The 19,875-nt window shown below is 50.1% G+C and overlaps 1 protein-coding gene across 1 annotated transcript in view; it reads left to right on the forward strand.

The window, feature by feature from the left end:
• Window positions 1–19,875, forward strand: part of Gabbr2 (gamma-aminobutyric acid type B receptor subunit 2) — a 343,542-nt gene that overhangs the window by 189,748 nt on the left and 133,919 nt on the right. Inside the window, exons 5-7 of the mRNA XM_057790816.1 lie at window positions 1,162–1,227; window positions 5,134–5,334; window positions 18,979–19,215. Of these exons, the coding sequence (XP_057646799.1) occupies window positions 1,162–1,227; window positions 5,134–5,334; window positions 18,979–19,215 (504 nt within the window). The remainder of the gene's footprint in view (window positions 1–1,161; window positions 1,228–5,133; window positions 5,335–18,978; window positions 19,216–19,875) is intronic.

Below are 19,875 nucleotides of genomic sequence, written 5' to 3' on the forward strand. Positions count from 1 at the left end.
CAACCCTTAAAGTCCTTTCCCAAGCAAGTATGGGGTTTTGTGTCCAACCCCCCTCCCATTCTTTCCATTCTTTCTTGTGAGCCAAGGCCAGTTTTAGCACAGGGCTTTCTCTATTTTGCTAACACACATGATGAGTAAGATGGCCTCTCAGTCAGCATTTTCCAGTTTTAAAAGATGCTAAAAACTGATCTTTGAAGTCACGCTTCCTGCCCACCACCATCAGAGGGTCTGGGGTGTCGGGAGAGGCTGGCAGAGAGATGGTGCCCCCTGCAAATCTGGGTCCTGCAAAGCAGGAAGCCATGGGACAGGAGCAGGTGCCAGCCTTCATCCAGCTGGTCTCCTGATGACAGGGCCCAGGCTGAATCCCCATGCCCAGAAAGTGACCAAGAGTCTCAGGCAGGAGCTGGGCAAATGCTTCGTAGGTGAGTGAGTCTCGTGGGCTTTTCTCTGCAACACACATCTGTTAGCCACCCTGAGAAAACCAGCACATGCCAGGGTAGAGCTTGCAGGCAAAAAGTAAAGATAGCCCGGGGGAGTTACGGGCACATAGCTAGCTGGCATACACTGGGTGCCTGCTGTGTGGCAGGCACTGTGTTAAGCACCTCTTGAAGGATGCTTCTCTGAGTCCTCTCGGAACTCATACAAGGGAGTTGCTACCACTGTCCCCATATCACAGAGGAGTAAAGTAGAGCTGAGATGAGAAAGGGAAACGCCTGAAGCCACCCAAGGCTTGTTGATGGTACTGAGGTCTTAATACAACTCCAAAACACCCCAAAAACTACGAACTGGAGAGCTCTGCGAGCTCAGACGATACCTCCAGGGACTGACTGACTGAAAAGTCCAAGACATTATGGAGGGTGTGGCTGACTTGGGCCCTGCCTCTATCACCTTCCTCTGGCCTCAGTTTCCCTGTAGGTAAAATGAGAAAGGAGATTCAAGATAGCCCAGTTCCTTGGCAGAGGGAGCAGGGAGCCTGAGGTATGCTGTTTTGGCTCAGAGTCACCCATGAAAGCAGAGAGGGTGATTGCAGATGAGCCAAGAGTGGCGCAGCAAGTCTCTGGGGGTGCACAGCACAGGGGAGCCTCGCCTCCCTCCCTGTCGGCAGAGCTCTTGACTGTGAATTTGGCCATCACTCACCTTCACATCCTCTTCTGCCCACAGGGGAATGACGTGCGGATCATCCTTGGCCAGTTTGACCAGAACATGGCAGCGAAAGTCTTCTGTTGTGTAAGTGAGACTCCACCTGGGTTCACCAAGCCTCTCCAGCCTGGAATCCCTCCTGGGGTCAGAAGCTGTGCTCAGAGCGGGATGGTCCCGGGGGTACTGGGGGTGTTTCAGCAGCTGCAGGGCTTTTCTGAGTCAGCATGGGACACTCCCGACACCCCAGGGGACTCAGGTCCCTCCCTGCCCTGCAGATAGAGTTCAGAACTGGCAGAGGACACACTGTCTATTCTGAGGAAGGATATAAGGAGTGGGTGACCGAGTGCTTTTATACCTTGTCCAACTTACCCTGCTCAGTGAGGTAAGGGGCTTCTCTAGTGACCTCAGCCACCTCATGAGTGGAGCCCTGAACCTGGTGCAATCTATTCATGATCTATTCATGACATACATGGTAGGGGTTGCACCCAGAAGCCATGTCTGTTTCCATGGCTGTGCTGCGCTCCCCTTGCTCCCTTTGGGTCAGGAGGGAAGTTCACCAAGTGACAACCCAGTCATGAGTCAGCATGTCACCCCCGGCCTTTCTGTATAAGGTCATCCTTGGTGCAGTCTCTAGCAAAAGGCCACAGTTCTCTGTTCTCTTGCCCTTTCTGAGGTGTGAACAGCAGGCCTGTAGGGAAGAACAGAGGAGGCTGAGGATGAACCTAGAAGGTGAGGCTAAATGAAGAGACAGAGGACCCTAGCAGGTCTAAGAGGGACAGAAGAGAAGCGGCTAGAAGCCAAGGACACACAGGTTACCCTAGCCCGCGAGCTTGGCAGCGAAGAGAGGAAGTTGAGGCATCCCGGGGGGAGGCTGAGGAGGTAATGAAGAGAGGTGATGTTGGAGTCTGGTGGCCACTGAGGCCCCATGCTGTCACACTGGCACTGGACCCCTACAGCTTCAGCGCACTTCTGAAAGAGAGGGTGGTCACCCCATCTCACTAGCTCACGGAGGACATTAACTGCCAGCAACACTCTCTCTTGAAACCTGAGCCCCAGCCCCCAAGGCCCCCCGATCCTCCTGTCTGAAGGCAGACATGATGGAAAGTGACTTGGGAGGGGTCCCAAGGGGTCTGAGCACCAGGACCCTGAGAAGCAATGAGATGCTGCAGGGTCCAAACCTGAGGAAGAGGCTCAGAGGAGGCCAGCGCTGACACAACAATATTTCCAGATTCAGAAAAGCCTTCCCTTCCGCAGGAGAGCCCAGAAACGGATTCTCTGAGTATCAAGCAAGCTCCTGCATGGAGGGACTCTGGAAAGGACTGCACTTGACCCCACCCACCAATTTCCCTAGACCTTTGAAAGCCTTAGTGTCCATCCAGAAAGGAATCAAAGGACTCTGGGAGAAAATGATGAATGTAAGAGCCCAGCCAGTGGCCCAGGGGAGGCCAGTTCCTGTGAGCTATGAACACGCACCTCGGTCTTGTGGCCTGGCTCCAACTCAAAGCCCTGTGTACAGAAGCCTTCATTTGTGCTGGCCAGAGAGAGGTGGTTCCAGGAGCACTGGCGTCTGCTTTGGGTCCTCCAGCTCGGCCTCAGGCCACAGGCCCAGGCTGGGCTCCCTCTTACCTCCTCTCCTACCTCCCGTCCTGCCTGTGCTCCGGAGAAATCTCCTTGCTAACAGTGAGAAGTTTCTGCTATAGTTGGTTGCTCACCCACGGAGGAGGCTCTTGGAGCTTTGGGTTGGACTCTTGGCTGGGGCCTACCCTCAAGGACATCCACGGTCTGTGCCTCTCAGGGAATGCATGGAAGCAGAGAGACTGCACACTCCGTCAGTGCCGCACCGCCACTGCTGAGCATGGTTCATCATCAATGAACTCAGGACAAGAACTCAAACAAGGCTGGAAACTCAAGGCAGAAACCGATGCAGATGCTCTGGCCGTGAGGAGCTGCTTACGGCTCGCTCTTCATGGCTTGCTCAGCCTGCTTTCTTACAGAACCCAGGACCACCAGCCCAGGGATGGCACCACCCATGATGGGCTGGGCCCTCCCCCATCAATCACTGGAGGCTTGCCTGCAGCCCAATGTTATGGAAGCTTTTTCCTAATTAAGGTTCTGCATCTCAGATGACTTTGGCTTGTGTCAAGTTGACATCAACCATCCGGCACTGTACACTGGCCCTGGCTTGGCTCTGGAGGTCCACAGCCCTACCCTCCATCTGGCAAAGGTCGCAGACCAGTGTCCCAGCCCCAAGAAGCCCTCTATATCCCATGGGGTATATATATATATGGGACTCTTAGGGACCAACACAGAAGGGGGCACATGGCCACTCCCACCTGACAGTGGACTGAGCCAGGCCACACCCTTCCTGTGAGCCTGTCCACGGATGCTTCACCTGTGGTTCTGCCCTGCACGTGTGCCTCAAGGCTCTCCGCAGGGCTCTCCACTTTGGGGACAGGCGAGAGAGAGCAGAAATGAGCAGGACTTTTGTACATTGATAAGACCTCATGACCCCTGGCTGCCCTGAGGAAGCAGGAGGACCAAGAGGCTGGGAGCTGGTAGAAAGTTGTGGAAAGGGCTCAGACCATTAACACCTGTGCTGCCTTCCCCATGGACCAGGCTTCTGTCTCCTGGAAAAGTCCCTCAGGGAGCAGCCTGGAGGGACCATGAGGGTCTGCTCACACAGCTACCCCGATCCTGCTGCCTCCTGAACACTGTACGGTCCACAGTCCTGGTGCTGGTCACAGCCATGTCTGAACTGGGCCTTGTGCTGCCCCCTTGTTCCCGGTGCCTCCTAAGCAATATGCCTCTCCTGTAGACAGGAAGGCCTTTAAGATCAAAGAAGCTTCCAGAAAGAGGTTTTGTTTTGCTAAGAGAAGGTGGCTCTAGAATCTTTTTCTCCGTAGCTTTGTTTAGGGAAATTCCTCACATCAAGTTGGGCAGTCTTCATCTATACAGGGGGAGATAACAGCCAGGAGATAACTCCCTTAGGCTAGCCAGGCCCTGGTCAGACTGTGTGTGGGGGTTCCCCCACGGGTGGCAGACGAGGGGCTGGACTCTCACAGGGCCTGCCCCTGAAGGAGTGACCGAGGACTTGGGGATTTCCTCCTGTTCCTAAGGCTAGTCCCTCCCAGGATGAGGGTACCACTTATCATCCCTGCCATACTCTGGGGTCACAAGTTCAAGACCAGCCCAGGCTACACAGCGAGACTGTCTCAAAAAGAAAACAAAACACCCAAGTCTTGTTCCCGGTCAGAACCCTGCATTATCCTCCTGTAAACAGTGTTTCTGAAGCTGAACCCTGTTCATCAGAGGCCCCAGCTGCTGCCTGCTTTTGTCCAGCTGTGAATTTGTAATGCGTGTGAAAGATGAGTTCTCTGTGCCCACCCCCGAAACTCTGGCTGGGGCACAATTTGTGTAGTCGCTAGAAAAAAAAAAATGAGCCGTTTCATCATTAGAAGTACGGTGTCTAGGAGAGGGGCGTTGTGAGTCTGAAAGCATCAAAGAACTCCATAAAGGAGGCAGCTGAAGGACCCTCTAGTCTCCCAGCCTCAAGCAGATTTGAGAACTCTGTTGTAGAGAGGGTGTTGGTGTACACCCGTGGCTCTGATAGCATCCTGGATGTAAGGCACCTTTTAGGGCTAACGACCAGGAATGCGCTTCTTGTTCCTCATGGGTGATGAGAGCTTTGTGGAAACCTGCTGCCCTTTTCCCTTGGGTCACCAGGAAGTTCATGGTGAAGCACACTGCTCTTAGGTGCGGTGCCAGAACCTTCCACCTGCTTCTCCACAAGCAGTTCCCTTTCCCTCCTTCAAACAAAGTCCTCGGTTTCTCCAGGTTTTAGGCCTTCCCGCAGCTACCTGAGGTCCTTAGAATGATGGGGAGAGGGGACCGGCAGAAGTCTGTACACCCTCTGGGAGGAGGAAGCGTGGCTCTCCCACCCTCTCCTGACACCCCAAGCCCCGCTGATCCCGAGTCTCTGCCCATCTCCCACAGGCCTTCGAGGAGAGCATGTTCGGCAGCAAGTACCAGTGGATCATCCCAGGCTGGTACGAGCCGGCGTGGTGGGATCAGGTGCACGTGGAGGCCAACTCCTCCCGCTGCCTGCGCAGGAGCCTCCTGGCCGCCATGGAGGGCTACATCGGAGTAGACTTTGAGCCCCTGAGCTCCAAACAGATCAAGACCATCTCAGGGAAGGTCAGTGGTGAAGTTTACCCCTCCCGCCGACCTGGCTTGTTTTGTTGGTAAACACTGACAATGTGTCTCAGAGGGGCTGTGTGCTCCCAGCAAGTCGCTTGACCTCCCTGGGCAGCAACACTTGGAGACGGGGCTAGGTGACTGACTCTTCATCCAGACAGCGTGAGGATCCAGTGAGGAGAGGGGGGTAGGTCGGCAGCACGTGACACAGGGTAGACAGTGTGGGTGCTCACACCTAAGGAGTAGAGCCTCAACTTGTGGGACACCAGTCACAGCCAGAGTCACTTCCTGGGCTCCTATCTCTCTCCTGATAACCAGCTCACTGATGTTTCCCTAGGTTAGGTGGTTCTCACACACTTGGGGTAACATACTGGAGGCCAGCCAGCTGGGGCTGGGCCCAGCTGTGCTTCACCACTGAGCAAATCTCTGCCCCCCTGGGCTTGCAAGGTTGATGGTGGGCAACACAGTGCAGCCGGCATCCTGGTGTTGGAAGCAGGACTTTGCTCAAGGGATGGAAGCTCCACCATGAGGGTCATGTTCCTGCCTCCGTGCCTCATAGAGCTGGCAATATGCAAATTCCTGCTGCCCCTTTCAGAATGAGAGAGATGGCCATAGCTGACCCTGCTGTCACAGACCTGTGATCCTAGCCCTCACGAGTGCTAGGCCAACCTCAAACCTCAGCTACATAGGAGTTTCAGGCCAGCCTAGGCTGCATTAATAAGATCCTGTCCCCCCCCCAAAAAAAAAGAAAGAAAGAAAAAGAAAGGAAGGAAGGAAGGAAGGAAGGAAGGAAGGAAAGAAAGAAAGAAAGAAAGAAAGAAAGAAAGAAAGAAAGAAAGAAAGAAAAAAGAAAGAAAGAAAGAAAAAGAAAGAAGAAAGAAAACTATCAAAAGCAAGAGGCCACAACCCAGGTGACCGTGAGGTCCACCATCCCACCTCTGACCAGCAGCAAATCCCTTATGCTGTGATATGAGCCTCACCCACCCGAGCTCAGAGCTTGGTTTTTGTTTGGTTTTTTTTTTTTTTTTTTGCTTGTCTCTTTTTAAGACAGAGTTTAACTGTATAGCCCTGTCTGGCCTGGAATTCACTGTGTAGACCAGGCTGGCTCTTAAACCCACAGAGATTCATTCACTTGCCTCTGTTCTCAAGTTCTGAGATTGAAGGTGTGCACCACCGTGGCCCCTGTGTTCCAAGAATTTCCTCCTCATTCAACCACAGGCTCTTACAGACCTAGTCCATTTCCTGGGGAAGCTTCATAACCAAGTGTAGATAAATGTTTTTATTCATTATTTAATCCCAATCAGAGCCACCTCTCCACCAGTGATTTATTGGTTTGTCAAAAAACTAGCAAATCATTAGGACAGATTTTGTAAACAGCTCCTTAGATCATGTTGGCACCTGGCTAGAAAAGGCTGGAAGAAATATTTTCCTATCAAAATCAATGTGCGCAGGAAAAAAAAAATAAGCAAGACGTTGAGGAATGTACGGAAATAACTCATTTGGGTAAATGTTATTTTTATGGGTGTCAAAGTTTGCAAGTTATTAAGAGTCTTGGATCCAGAGTACACTATATTTTAATTTAAAAATAGTGAAGTTTGAGAAAAATTCAAAAACTAAGGGGAAAAAAATCCCAGAGGCAGACAGGATATTAACCAAACTAAGCCTTAGGCAACGAAAGCCATAATGGTCTACAGGAGCCCTGTGAAGCTAAGTGGGGTGGCTGGTGCCCCAGAAGGCTCTTGATGGCCATCTGAAAGCGTGATGTCACCCAGGGCAGGAGCCTGAAGGCAGGAACTGAAGCAGAAGCCCTGAGGAGTGCTGCTGACTGGCTTGCTTCCCCTGCCCCCTGGCTTCCTTTATACAACCGAGGACCACTTGCCAGGGGTGGCACCACCCACAGTAGACTGCCTGCCCCCAACACACACACACACACCAATCATCAACCAAGATAATACGCCACGGCCTCATCTACAGGCTAATCTGATGGAGGCATTCCTCAACTGAAGTTCCCTCTTTCCACATAGCCTGAGCTTAGATCAAGTCACCAAAAGCCAACAGGACACCTAGGGAGAGGTCCCTGTGCCCAGTGGGATTGAGGGGACAGTCACCAAGGGAGCAGAGGCAGCCACAGGCAGGGGCCTTTTAAAACTGACATGTCTCATTGCCACAGTGATGGGAAGAGATGGCATGGCTGGGAGGTTTGGGGGGGTCACCGTGACCACTCTGTGCTCTGAAATGAAGGCAGGAAAGGACATGGAAAGGCAGGAGAACCCCAGGACCAGCCTCACAGTGCTGATGCCCCACCCCCTACAGTTTCTAGGTGACCCCTTTCATGGGAGGCGGTGCAGGGGAGAGGGGCAGGCTTAGGAGGAGGAGCTTGGCGGCCTATGGACACACACTAGCTAGATCTGAATCCTTGCTGGACAGGTGGCTGTGTCCATAGCAACATTCTTATCTCTTCTCCTCCTAGTACCCAGTAACAGCACTTTGTCTTTAAGCAGTTAGATGGCCACCCTTTGATAAATGGACATTCCCAGCTTCCCAAGCTAGCTGTGGCCAGGGTTCTAGCACAACCAATGAGATGAGTGTTCTTCTCAGACTACCAGAAAGCCCTCCGGGGAGTGATTCTACCTTCTGCGTTGGAACTTGTATTGGAGCTCGCTGGGACTCTGGCGCCACCTTGGCGCACAGCACAAAAAGCAAACTCCATTCTAGACACTGAGATTAGAATCGGGAGCCAGGCCTCTGATCCCGAGGTGAGGCTGTCCTGGAAGCCCACAGGTGACATTTGCAGGACACAGACCTGAGCCATCTCAATGGAAGTCACAGATAGCTTGCTTGTTGTTACATGGTGAGCCTATGATGGGCAGAGGGTACGTCATTTAACTGCCCCTCTTCTCTTACAGTGTCTCCTCCATAGCTCTGTGAGAACATATGGGATAGCACAGTGGGAATATCTTAGTCTGCAGGCAACACACAGAAGATGCTCATTAGCATTCAGACTGAGCACTGGGGCCAGAGGTTCATGGGGAGGAGCTCACAGCCACAGTCATGGGGTGTGAGCCATAAGACCACTAGAGACGGCTCTAGATTTTCCAGACAGTTCGAACCAGGGAAGAGAAGCCAACCAGAAGCTATCCTTGTGTCCTGCCCAGCCAACACCACTACCAGCTGCAGCCACTCTCCGACTCTGCCCTACAGATGACTGCCCTTGGCTTTGAATGCGTGGTCTTATGGGCCTTCCCTCTTTCCTGTAACACTTATGAGTGATACCCAAGGTGTTCTGTATGCATTATCACATAGTATTCTGTGGTGTGATGTTCTGAATCCTCTCATCCTACCTTGAGCAGACCTCTGGGTCGCGTGGTATGGAAGTCTTATCAGCGTGCATCTCTGAGTGGATGTGTGGTTTCTCTGTCCTCACCTGCAGCAAGTGCTCTTAAATTTCCGTGTGGTCTGACCACGTCATCTGTTTGCACACCCTGCACACAGGCCTATTCTGCTTGTTATTGGGATTGTACTGGCTATAAATCAAAGTCTGGGAAACAGGCGTGTTAGTCATATAGTTGTTCAGTCTAGGAATCCTGTGATTTTTCACTTTTCTCTCATTTCTGAGAACTGCTTTGTGCGTCTCTGGGTGGGGCTTTTGCGCTCATTTTGCTCCTGCCCGTCTGCCATGTTGTGATGGATGCCTGCTCACCCAGATCTTGGGCATGGAGTCTGGTGGAACTTCTGAGTCACAGAATGGGCATCTGTTGGCTCTCACAGACACTGCCAAGCAGCTTTCTAAAGTGAGTCTACTAGCTTACACACCCACCGGCAGTGAGGGGGACTTCCACTCCGGGCACAGGTTTGTCGGCACTTGGTGCTGTCAGCTTTTTAATTTTAACCAGGCTAGTGGGTGGGACGTGGCATTCCATTCTAGTTTCACTTTGCACATCCCTGACTGCTGATGAAATTGGACATGACAAAATTTCTCATCTTTTTCATATGCGTGCGCACGCGTGTGCGTGAGGGGGTACATGTGGAGGCAAGGGGACAACTCCAGAATGTCACCCACCTTCTTTGAGACACGGGATTCACAGAAATAGGGTAGTCTAGTTGGCCAGTGGGATTGCCCGTCTCTGCCTCCCCAGGGCTGAGATGACACACAGGCATCATGGCACCTGGAGTTTTATGTAGGTCCTGGGAATCAAACTCAGGCCCTTGCAACAGCACAGCCAGTGAGTGCCCTTACCAAGCTCTTATCGCCTTCCACTCCTGTGTTTTGGTTGGTTTTGAGCTTCCTTTGTAATTGCCTTTCACTCACTTTCCTACTAGAGTTCCTGCCTGGTTGTTGTTGACTTGTTTTTTGTTTTTAGGATTTTTTGTTTTTTTCCTTGCTCACTGGTGATCCAGAGATAGAAATGCCCTCTGTGTTCTACCTGAGGAGCCTTTGGGAAGTCTATGTGGGACTTTTCTCTCCTCCCACTCTCTGACTTGCCTCCCACTCTCTTGGTGGCTTCGGTGGATAGAAATTCTCCATTTTGATGTAGTCCAGCTCATTAGGTGTTCCCTGCTGTGCCTTGTCTAAGCGCTTTGCCCTCCCTCGCCCAGGTGGGCCGCTAAGCCTTCTGCTTTATCCTTTAGTTTAGTTCTGCATCATGTTAAATAGCGGGTGTGCATGAAAGTGATTTTATGTATGTCTAAAGTAAAAATCAATATTTGTTTTGTTTTCTGTATGACAAGTAATTGATCTGGACCATTTATTGAAAGGGCCATTGCTGCCCTCCTCCCAGGCTGCACGACTTCGGGGCATGAATCCAGCACCTGCATAGTGTGGCCCGTCTCTGCGCTGCTCACTGTCTTCTGTGGTTTGTCTGTCTTTACGGCACCGGCATGCCATCTTGATCACTAACGTCATAAAACAAAGCCTGGCATCGTCGGGTGTGAGTCTGAGATCTCTAATCTTCATTAGGATCTTCTAGGATGTTCTTGGCCAGATGTTGGTTTTCATTCGTGGGTTCTCTCCTGTGTACAAGTTCTTGCAGCGTTTCGTTCTGTGTAGGGCCATTCTCTTTCTGCCTGAAGATTCTTCCCGGATCCTTCCTTAGCTACCGTGGCCAGATGTGGTCTCCCTGCTCCTGGCTGTGCTAAGTGTCCTTTACTTCACCTTTAATTCCGAGTGCATTCTTAGCAAGCGGTGCCTCCAGCTCGTTTGCTGTTTCCCTCCAGCTTTATGATGTCACTGTCTCCTGGCTTCCATTATTCCTGTTAGACCAGTCACCACACATTGCTCTTTTAACAGTGCTGTGTCTCTTCTGTCTAGCTACTTTGTTTTGAAGCCAGGCGGTGGTGGCACACACCTTTAATCTCATCCCTCTGGAGGCAAAGGCAGGCAGATCTCTGTGAGTTTGAGGCCAGCCTGATCTACAGAGTTAAGTCCATGACAGCTAGGGCTACACAAAGAAACCTGTCTCAAAAACAAACAAACAAAAAAATGCTTTTGTCTTGATGAAAATCTTCAACTTTTGTGGTTGTTATTATTGTAGTAGTATTTTGATCAGGTGATGTGTGCACATGCACACACATGTATGTGTATGTGCACTCGTGTGTGTGTGTGTGCATGTACATGTGTGCATGCATACATGTGTGTGCTTTTCTTTATTAGACTCCATGGCTCCATGAGCTGGTCTCTACACTTACGCTTTCCTTCACTTTTCCTTACCTTTCAGGACAATGATTATGTCCATGATATGCATTTCCAGTGTATTCCAGGCATTTCTCGTGCTTCTTATTTTCTGTCCCTTCCTTGCTAGCCCCTAAATAGCAGCTAGTCCATGTTGTCTCATCTGTGCCTTCTGCTGGTCAAACCCACTGCTGCCACCACCCGTCAAGTCTTTTACGTTGGAGGTTGCATTTTTGTCTTTTTCCATTTTCTCCTGTTTACTTTTCTTCTTTTGTAGCTTTCAGTTCCTTGGTGTTGTTTTTATTTTTTAATTTTCTCACCTATCTGCTTGAATACAGCAGCCTTGCTAATATTAAAGTCCAAGTCTCATAACTTCATGATTTGGGTTTCTTGTGGGATTATTTCTAACGCCCTTCCTTCCTTTTCTACGATACTTCTGGTCATAACTGATGGACTTTGATGACATGATGCTTGTGAGAGATTGCAACAGATACAGACATTGCCATCTTTCTCTTCAGTGGGGAAAAAAAAACCTTTATTTTTAACACAGTGTGGTGAAGATGGTTCCAAGATTGGCTATGACTTTGCAAGGCCTGGTCTGTTTTAACTTATTCTTATTCCCCAGTGGTCAGTCCTTCTGCATTCTCATCGGAAACCCCAAGGTGTTGACTGACCCTAGACTCTATAAAGGTTCTGTCCCTTCTCCTGGTGCTTTTTGCCTTGTTTTGTAGTCCCTTGCTTCATGCAGCTTAGCTATAAAATATTTCAAATGAAAATACCTCTTGTCATGTCAGCATCGTGATTCACATCTTGCTGCCTGGGCAGCCCTGAAATGCAGCCTGACTTCCATACGGGATTACCACAAGGTCTTGCCCAATGCTTCCTGTTCAAGCCTTAGCTGGACAACTTCCGGCTGGCAAACTTGCCAGTGCCTCAGCAAGGAGTCTGTGACCATCTCAAAGCATGTCTCAATGAACATGGTCCCTACCGTCCCGGTTGGCCTGGTTGCTTGCCTTTCCTTTTCTTTCTTTGTATTGTTTTGTTGTTTTGTTTGTTTGTTTGTTTGTTTTTCGAGGCAGCGTTTCTCTGTGTAATAGTCCTGGCTATCCTGGAACTCTCTTTGTAGACCAGGCTGGCTTCGAACTCACTGCCTCTGCTTCCTGAGCGCTGGGATTAATGGCACGCACCACCATTGCCTGACAGTTGCCTTTTCTTTCTTTCTTTCTTTCTTTCTTTCTTTCTTTCTTTCTTTCTTTCTCTCTCTCTCTCTCTCTCTCTCTCTCTCTCTCTCTCTCTCTCTCTCTCTCTTTCTTTCTTCCTCCCTTCCTTCCTTCCTTCCTTCTTTCCTTCCTTTCTTCCTTTCTTCTTTTTCTGAGATAGTCTTGGCTGTGCTGCCCAGACTGACCTCGAACTCATGACTTTCCTGCCTCAGCCTTCTGCATGCTGGGATCCCAGGCCTGTCCCACCACCCTGACCCCTGCTTGCTTTCTAGTATCTGAACAGAAGCTGCTCTTTGTTTTTGGAAGCTCTGCTTGAATCCGATGTCGTTCTCAATTCCTTGTGTGCTCTTTCGTTGGCTCTTGGGTCTGACAGGAGTCTCTCATCACAGCCACGGAAGTCCAAACTGAAACTAATTAGCTTGGCAGGAGAATGCCTCTGGGGGAAGGAATGTCCCTGTCTTTTGCTCTGTGCGGAGCCGCATGGTGTGAAAAGGAACAGATGTGTCTCCGGTGGCTCTTCAGGGTCGTGCAGCTTGCTGAAGAAGAGTTACAGGGAGACAGATGCCACCTCAGCTAGGAAGGGATTCACTTTCTATTGAGAGGTCCCAATGACAGTTGTAGGAGGGCCGTCATAGTTCGTGTGTATTCCAAAAATGAGATTTTAAAAACTACACACACCTAACTGAACTCCCTCGCTGACATGGAAAAACAGGCAGCCCTGGAATTCACGTTTAACAAACCACCCCAGGGGCCAACTTCGCTGGAGTGCAGGAACCAGTGTAGGAGCTATACCAATGAAACTCTGTGAACAAAACTTCTTCCGGGGGAGATAGGCAGTGGGGCAGTAAAGAGGGTGTGCCCCTGTCCCCTCTCTTCTGTTCACAATGCTTGATTCTCCCAGGAAGCCATAAATGACAAAAAAAAAACTCAAGAAAGGAAGAAGAGGAAGGTTTGTGTGGCTCACAGTGTGGGCCAGTCCATCACAGCCTGGAAATCGTGGTAACAGGAGTTTACATCTGCATCCAGGAAGCAGAGAAAGATAAACACTGGTGCTCAGCTCACTTCCTCCTTTTTATTCCGTGCAGGACCCCAGCCACGCCATGGTGCCGCTCACTCCCCACCTAAGCTTGCCCAATGTAGGCACTCCCTTATTCACATGGGTGAGCCTGCATCCTGTCAGGCAGATGATCCCTATCAACCATGCCAGCATGGTTGTGCTGGGATCACAAGCGCACAGCGTTGGGCCACCTGTTAGCTTTGCAAGCCCCTGCAGGCTGGGAGTTCCACCACTCTCTATAACACGTTTCAGAGGGAAAATACGTTCCACCTCCCAAACGCTGCCTCTCAGAACACTGAAATCCAGCCTATGGTTGAGGGGAACCGTCTATGTAAAGTTATTTCCAGAAACTTCTAGCACCTTATGATAAACATAACCTCTAGAAGAACAATAGCCAGGACTCCTTGTCAGTTTAGCAACAGAAGCCAGCTTTAGGGCGGCTATACCTTGTCTCTGGCAGTCATGAGAGCTTGCCCTCCGGATGGCTCGGAATCACCTGGGAAGAATGGTAAATGGTCCGGGATATGATACAAGAGGAAAAGCAGCAAGGCCTATACCCAGTCCTATCTCAAGCCATTACTCTCAGAAGTCCTGCGGATAGCCAGATCCTTTGTCTCCATGGCCACGCTTCTGCTCCTCATCCCCCAGAAGAACAACCAAAGTAGAAAAGTAAAGTAGAAAAAAATAGAGATTTGTAAGCAACTGATATAAAAAACAGACATAGAGGCCTGTGTTGGTCCCAAGGCCAAATCAAAAAAACCTGTATGATCTTGGTTTTTTTATGGTCCTTGCACACAAGTGCACAGACACACATGCCTAAACACCACACACACACATACACACACACACACTCATTACAGCAAGAAAGTTAAAATATGCAGGCAATGACCTCCTGTGGAGCCATCCTGGGTCTGTCCACCTCGGGCAGTAGCCACTATCTCATTGCTATGACTCCGCACGTGAGAAGAAGCACCTTAAGACAGGGAGATCTACCTTGTCTGACAGCCGGAGGGGACGCAGTCCATCGTGGTGGGGAAGGCATGGCAGCCAGAGTGGCTTGCGGCTGTGGTAGGTGGAACCTGTGGCCTTGCTTGTTCACGTCTTGGCTGCCCACCAGGAAACACACAGAGAGGCTTAGATTAGAAGTGGGCAAAGCTGTAACCCACAAAGCCCGGCTCCTCGCCTTTCTCTTCCTCCAGAAAAGTCCTGCCTCCCACAGTTTCCTCAGACTCCCAAAACAGAGCTGCCATCTGGAGACCAAGTGTCAAAGTACACGAACAAGTGGGGGACATTTTCTATCTGAACCTAACAGCCTCTGACTTTCAGAGGGTCCCAGACAGCCTAAGGTGCTGTCTAAAATATCATCTGACTGAACCATTGGGTAGAGTAAATGAAATGCTGCCATAGTCTAGACACATGTCCCCAAAGGCCATGTGTTAAAGGTTTTGTCCCCAGGAGGGCACTATCGGGAATTTATACAACCTTTGAGAGTCTGGGCCTGGTGGGAAATCGTTAGGTCACTGGAGACCTGCCTTGGGAAGGAACTGTAGGACTCAGTTCTCCCTGCTCCCTGGTTCATGAGGTTAGTGGCTTCGTTGGCCATACCCCCTACCTGATGAGCTACCTCACCACAGAACAAAAGCAGGGCCTGCCAATCAACTCCACCAAAAGAAACCTTTTCCCTCCTAACAGTTATGAGCCTGGATATCATGTTATAGTCTCAGAAAGCTACTCCCCCTTCTGGTGCTATTGTGTGCCTCAGAGAACACAGGTAGAGAGGGAAATTCAAGACGAAGGGAACCAGAGGGTCTCATTCCTCTTACACTTGCGAGTTCCAGGACAGCCAGGGCTATACAGAGAAACCCTGCCTCAAGAAACAAATTAAGGGCTGGAGAGATAGCTCAGAGGTTAAGAGCACTGATTGTTCTTCCAGAGGTCCTGAGTTCAATTCCCAGCAACCACACAGTGGCTCATAACCATCTGTAGTGAGATCTGGTGCCCCCTTCTGGCCTGCAGGCATACAGACAGACAGAACACATAATAAATAAATCTTTAAAAAAAGAAATAAAATAATAACAGTGATAATACTAATAGAGGAATACATATCTAGGTAGATTTTACATACTTTAAAACTATCCAAGAGCTAGGTTAACAATCAGAAATAGACAGTCTTGGTTTCTCTCTCGGTTACCATGACAAAACATCCTGACAAAGCCAATTAGAGAAAAAGGGTGCAGCTTGGCTCCCAGTTCCAGGTCACAGTCCATCACAGCAGGTGGGGACATCACAGCAGTAGGGGCTGGAGGCAGCTGCCCATCACACTGCAGTCAGGAGAAGAGAGCGATGAGCGCGTGCTCAGCTCCACCTCTCCGTCTGATACAGTCCAGGATACCAGCCCAGGGAGTGCTCCCACCCGAGCTAAGATGGAAGGTCCGCCCACATCCTCACAAGCATGCCCAGAGGCCCATCTCCCAGGCGATTCTAGATTTTGTCAAGTTGAAAATTAACACCGACCATCACTTAGCTCCAAGTCACATTTAAAATGTAAAGATCTGTGTATGATAGTCCAAGCCTATAGCCCGGGTTACTTGGGAGGATGAGGTAGGAGGCTTGCAAACTCAAGGCCTGAGAGTGTGGAGGGATGGAGTGGGGGAGGGGTAGAATGCCTGCTGTTCCATGCCTGAAGATCAATACTCAGCAAGCAAGCCTGTAGTACAGGCATGCATGCACACACTTACATACTCATACACTCACACACACACACAGAGAGAGAGAGAGAGAGAGAGAGAGAGAGAGAGAGAGAGAGAGAGAGAGAGAGAGAGAACCAAGCAATAAAAACTGGAAGCAGAGCAAGATGACTTACCATTGACAGAGATCCGGCCATCACTGCAGCAATGTGGCGTAAAGAAGAAATTTACCTCAGAAGTAATAACAACTTTTAGTCAATATTTGAAAGGAGCTCATTCTACTAGAAAGAAAATGCAAATTAAGAGAATATAATACTTTTTCTTGGCAAACTGACGATTTTTTTTTTTTAAATTAGAGCACCTATTGTTGAAGATGCTGGGAAACAGGTGCCTTCACACACAGGGGCATGGCACAACGGGTCCTTCACACATAGGGGCATGGCACATTTCAGTATCAGGGAGCACTTCTCTCGTGGTGCGTGAATAGGAATGCCCCTGAATTTATCCCCATGGTGTGTATGTACATAAACATGTCCTACATTCGGCCCTGTGGTGTATACATAGGTGTGTCCTTGCATTTATTCCTGTGGTATGTGTGTAGGCATGTCCCTGCATTTAGCTCTGTGGTGTGCTTATAAGCGTGTCTTGCATTTAGCCCTGTGGTGTATATGTAAGTGTGTTCCTGTGATGTGTGCACAGGTATGTCCCTGCATTTAGCAGGCAGCATGGCTGAGTCCTGTGTGTGTCATGTGATTCTGAGAACCCCTCAGTGACTGAAGCACGCTATGTTCTGACCCTGTGGCATCAGTGCTAGCACGTAAAAACAGAGGCCAACCAAGAGGCCACACCGGAACGTCAGATGCTAGAAAGAATAGAGATTCCCAACTCAGGAGGGCTGTTCCCGTGACATGATGCCATGGCTGTGAAGCACTCCAAGACGGGGGAGTTTTCCAATGGGCATAACCAGTGTAAACACCTTGGGGTACAAGGAACCTTCATGGGATGTAGAGACCTGGAAGGCTAGAAGACAGAGAGAGAGCACCTCATGCTGGATAGCTTCCCAGGAGGAGTGAACTTGGCCAGGGAAGGTGCTGGCACTTTGTAGCCATGCCTGGAAAGAGGTCAGGACACACAGGGATGTGAGGTGAGTCACTGTGTGAGGTGTGGATGCAGAAGCTAAGCTGACCCAAAGGCCTGGCCTCCCAGGAGCTGAAGTCAGTTCTGCTCGGATTTGGGGAGACAAATAGAGAATTGGTGACTGGGGATGAGTGACAGGTGGGGACAGCCTGGGCTTCCAGAAGAGTCTGAGACTAGAGGGAGGACTATGAACTCAATGCCGGACACGTTCCACTTGAGCAATCAGAGTCCTGCAGGGCCACAACCTATGCTGGGGTCCTGGACACCTGTCTGGTTGACTCTACCAGAGACCCTGCTTCCCAGCATGGTGGGATCCATGCATGTAAAACCCCTTGACCTTTGTACAGATCCACCTTCCCTGCCTACTGTCCAGGGACAGTTGTGCAAGGTTACAATGAGCAATAATGACCTTATGGCCAGCAAGCAGCTACAGGGTGGGGGCCCATACAACTTCACACACAAGCTCACACACTTGTACCAACCTCTGCAACTCTCGGTCCCTAAGGCTGTTCTGGGAGGGGGTGACCATCTCTGAGGGCCCTTCTGAGTGTAAACTGACCAGGAACCCAGTTTCTGTGTGATTTAACCTCTTAGAGGGTTTTCCCAGATGGCTGTGATGACATTTCCCACTGAGGAGGTCAGAAGGAATTTGAGAAATGTTCACGGACAGGCTGAGGTCAAGAGTTCCCCGGGTGACATCATACAGAAGGAAAAACTCAGGCACTGGAGTAAAAGAGCAATTTCAGAACTTTGTGGCCAATCAAGATGTCAGTATCACCAGTGGATTTTTTTATTAAATTCAGCAAGGAGTAGGGGACGACCTGTGTCAAACTATTCACAGACCCTGTGGAGCTTTGAAGTGACCAGTAGAAGGCACAGATCGCCCTTGCTTGGATCTGCTTCAGGGCCTATGCTCCTAGAGGGCCTTACAGAGTCCTGTGGGGCACAGAACTAGAAGCTTCTAGAATCTCAACCCAGCATATCCATGCAGGCAAGGACAGCCATGAATGCAGCCCAACACAGAATCAGTCAGAAGCTTAAAATATTGAGGGGTTGAACCATATGTTTTGTGACCTGACCCCATGATTCTAGACTGTGAACTTCGTAGATGGCAGTATCATAGCGGAAGGTAAAATGTTGGACACATCGTTTAGACCGTGTTCTGAGTTCCTTGCCCATTTCCAGAGTTCTGAATCCTAGAGCCATTTCCAGAGCCGGGGAACCTGTAGCCTTGCTTGGCTCCAGTTCCTAAGGATGACCACCTCTTGGGTGGTTCAGAGGCCCCCGAAGCTGAGGACAAAAACAGAGAGAACCCACGAGCTGCTGACTGGAGGCAATGGGAAGGGAGGGGGCTGGAGGGGAAGGACTGCCCAGCAATGCTGGCTTTCCCCATGCACGGTCTGGCCTGAAGCTCTGAGGAGCCTTCAGAGTTGAACACAAACCCTGACTTTCAGATCAAAAGCTATTTTTATTTTGGTGGGAGATTGAAAAAATTTCAATGAATATTTTGCTGACATGTATATAGCTTCAATTTCTAGGCTTAGTAAGTGGGTTTCTAGGAGTTCTCCAGATCCAGGCCCTGTAAATATGGCAGGGGGGGAGGGTTCCATGTTTAGGGTGTATTACACCCTCTGTTTAGTCTTCCAGGGAGGCAGCCCTAGATCAGCCCTGTCATTTAGAAACCCTCAATGTTCACTTCTGTAAAATGGGGACAGTAATGGCTGCCACCTTTGGAAATCACCATAGAATTAAATGGCAGGATAGACAGTGAGCCTAGCATAGCTTTGTGATGGGCACACAGCCGATTCCGAAGAGTATCGGTGTCCCTGGAGTCCCTGCTGTAACTTGATGTCCCCCGCCCCGTTGCTCTTCCAGACTCCACAGCAATACGAAAGAGAATACAACAGCAAGCGCTCAGGTGTGGGGCCCAGCAAGTTCCACGGGTACGCCTATGATGGCATCTGGGTCATCGCCAAGACACTGCAGAGGGCCATGGAGACCCTGCATGCCAGCAGCAGGCACCAGCGGATCCAGGACTTCAATTACACAGACCACACGCTGGGCAGGATCATCCTCAATGCCATGAACGAAACCAACTTCTTCGGGGTCACGGTCAGTTCCCAAGCCTCATGGGCTGTTTGCCTACTGCCCTCTGGGGTCATGAAAGGCCAAAAGAGGGGCTGCTAAGCACCTGCCAGTGTGTGTTTTCTTCTCTGGGTAACGGAAGGAACTCCCTGGGAAATATTGGAAGGAGGTGTGGGGTGGGTAGGCTCTTGCACTGGGGAAATAACCTCCCTGACTCACCAAGAAGAAAGGATAGGTGTCTGTAAGGGTAGGTCTGCTCTACCACCCTGTGGATGGGGTGGGCCAAATTCAAGTTCAAATCCTGCGTCTTTACTTATGAGTGGGGTGACTTTCTTTGAACTACAGACTTTTCATTCACAAAATGAGGACAACGCTTCTCTTTACAAAGTAGTTAAAGATTAGTCCTTGCGTTGGGCCTGGAGGTGTAGCCCTGTAATCCTAGCTACTTGAGAGGCAGAGGTAAGAAGTTCTCAAGTTCAAAACCTGCCTGCTTTACAGAGTAAGTTCACGACCGGTCTGACCAAGTCAGTGAGACCATTGCAAAACTGAAAGCAAGAAGAGACCTGGAGACTTGGCTCTAGGGTTGAATGCTTGCCCAACATTCCCAGGACCCTTGGTTCCCAAGCTCCAGTACAAGAGAATAAAAGTTCTTTGTGTGGCAACTGCTAATATTGATTGGGAGAATTG

This window comes from Chionomys nivalis, chromosome 16 (genome assembly GCF_950005125.1).
Source record: "Chionomys nivalis chromosome 16, mChiNiv1.1, whole genome shotgun sequence".
Taxonomy (NCBI): domain Eukaryota; kingdom Metazoa; phylum Chordata; class Mammalia; order Rodentia; family Cricetidae; genus Chionomys; species Chionomys nivalis.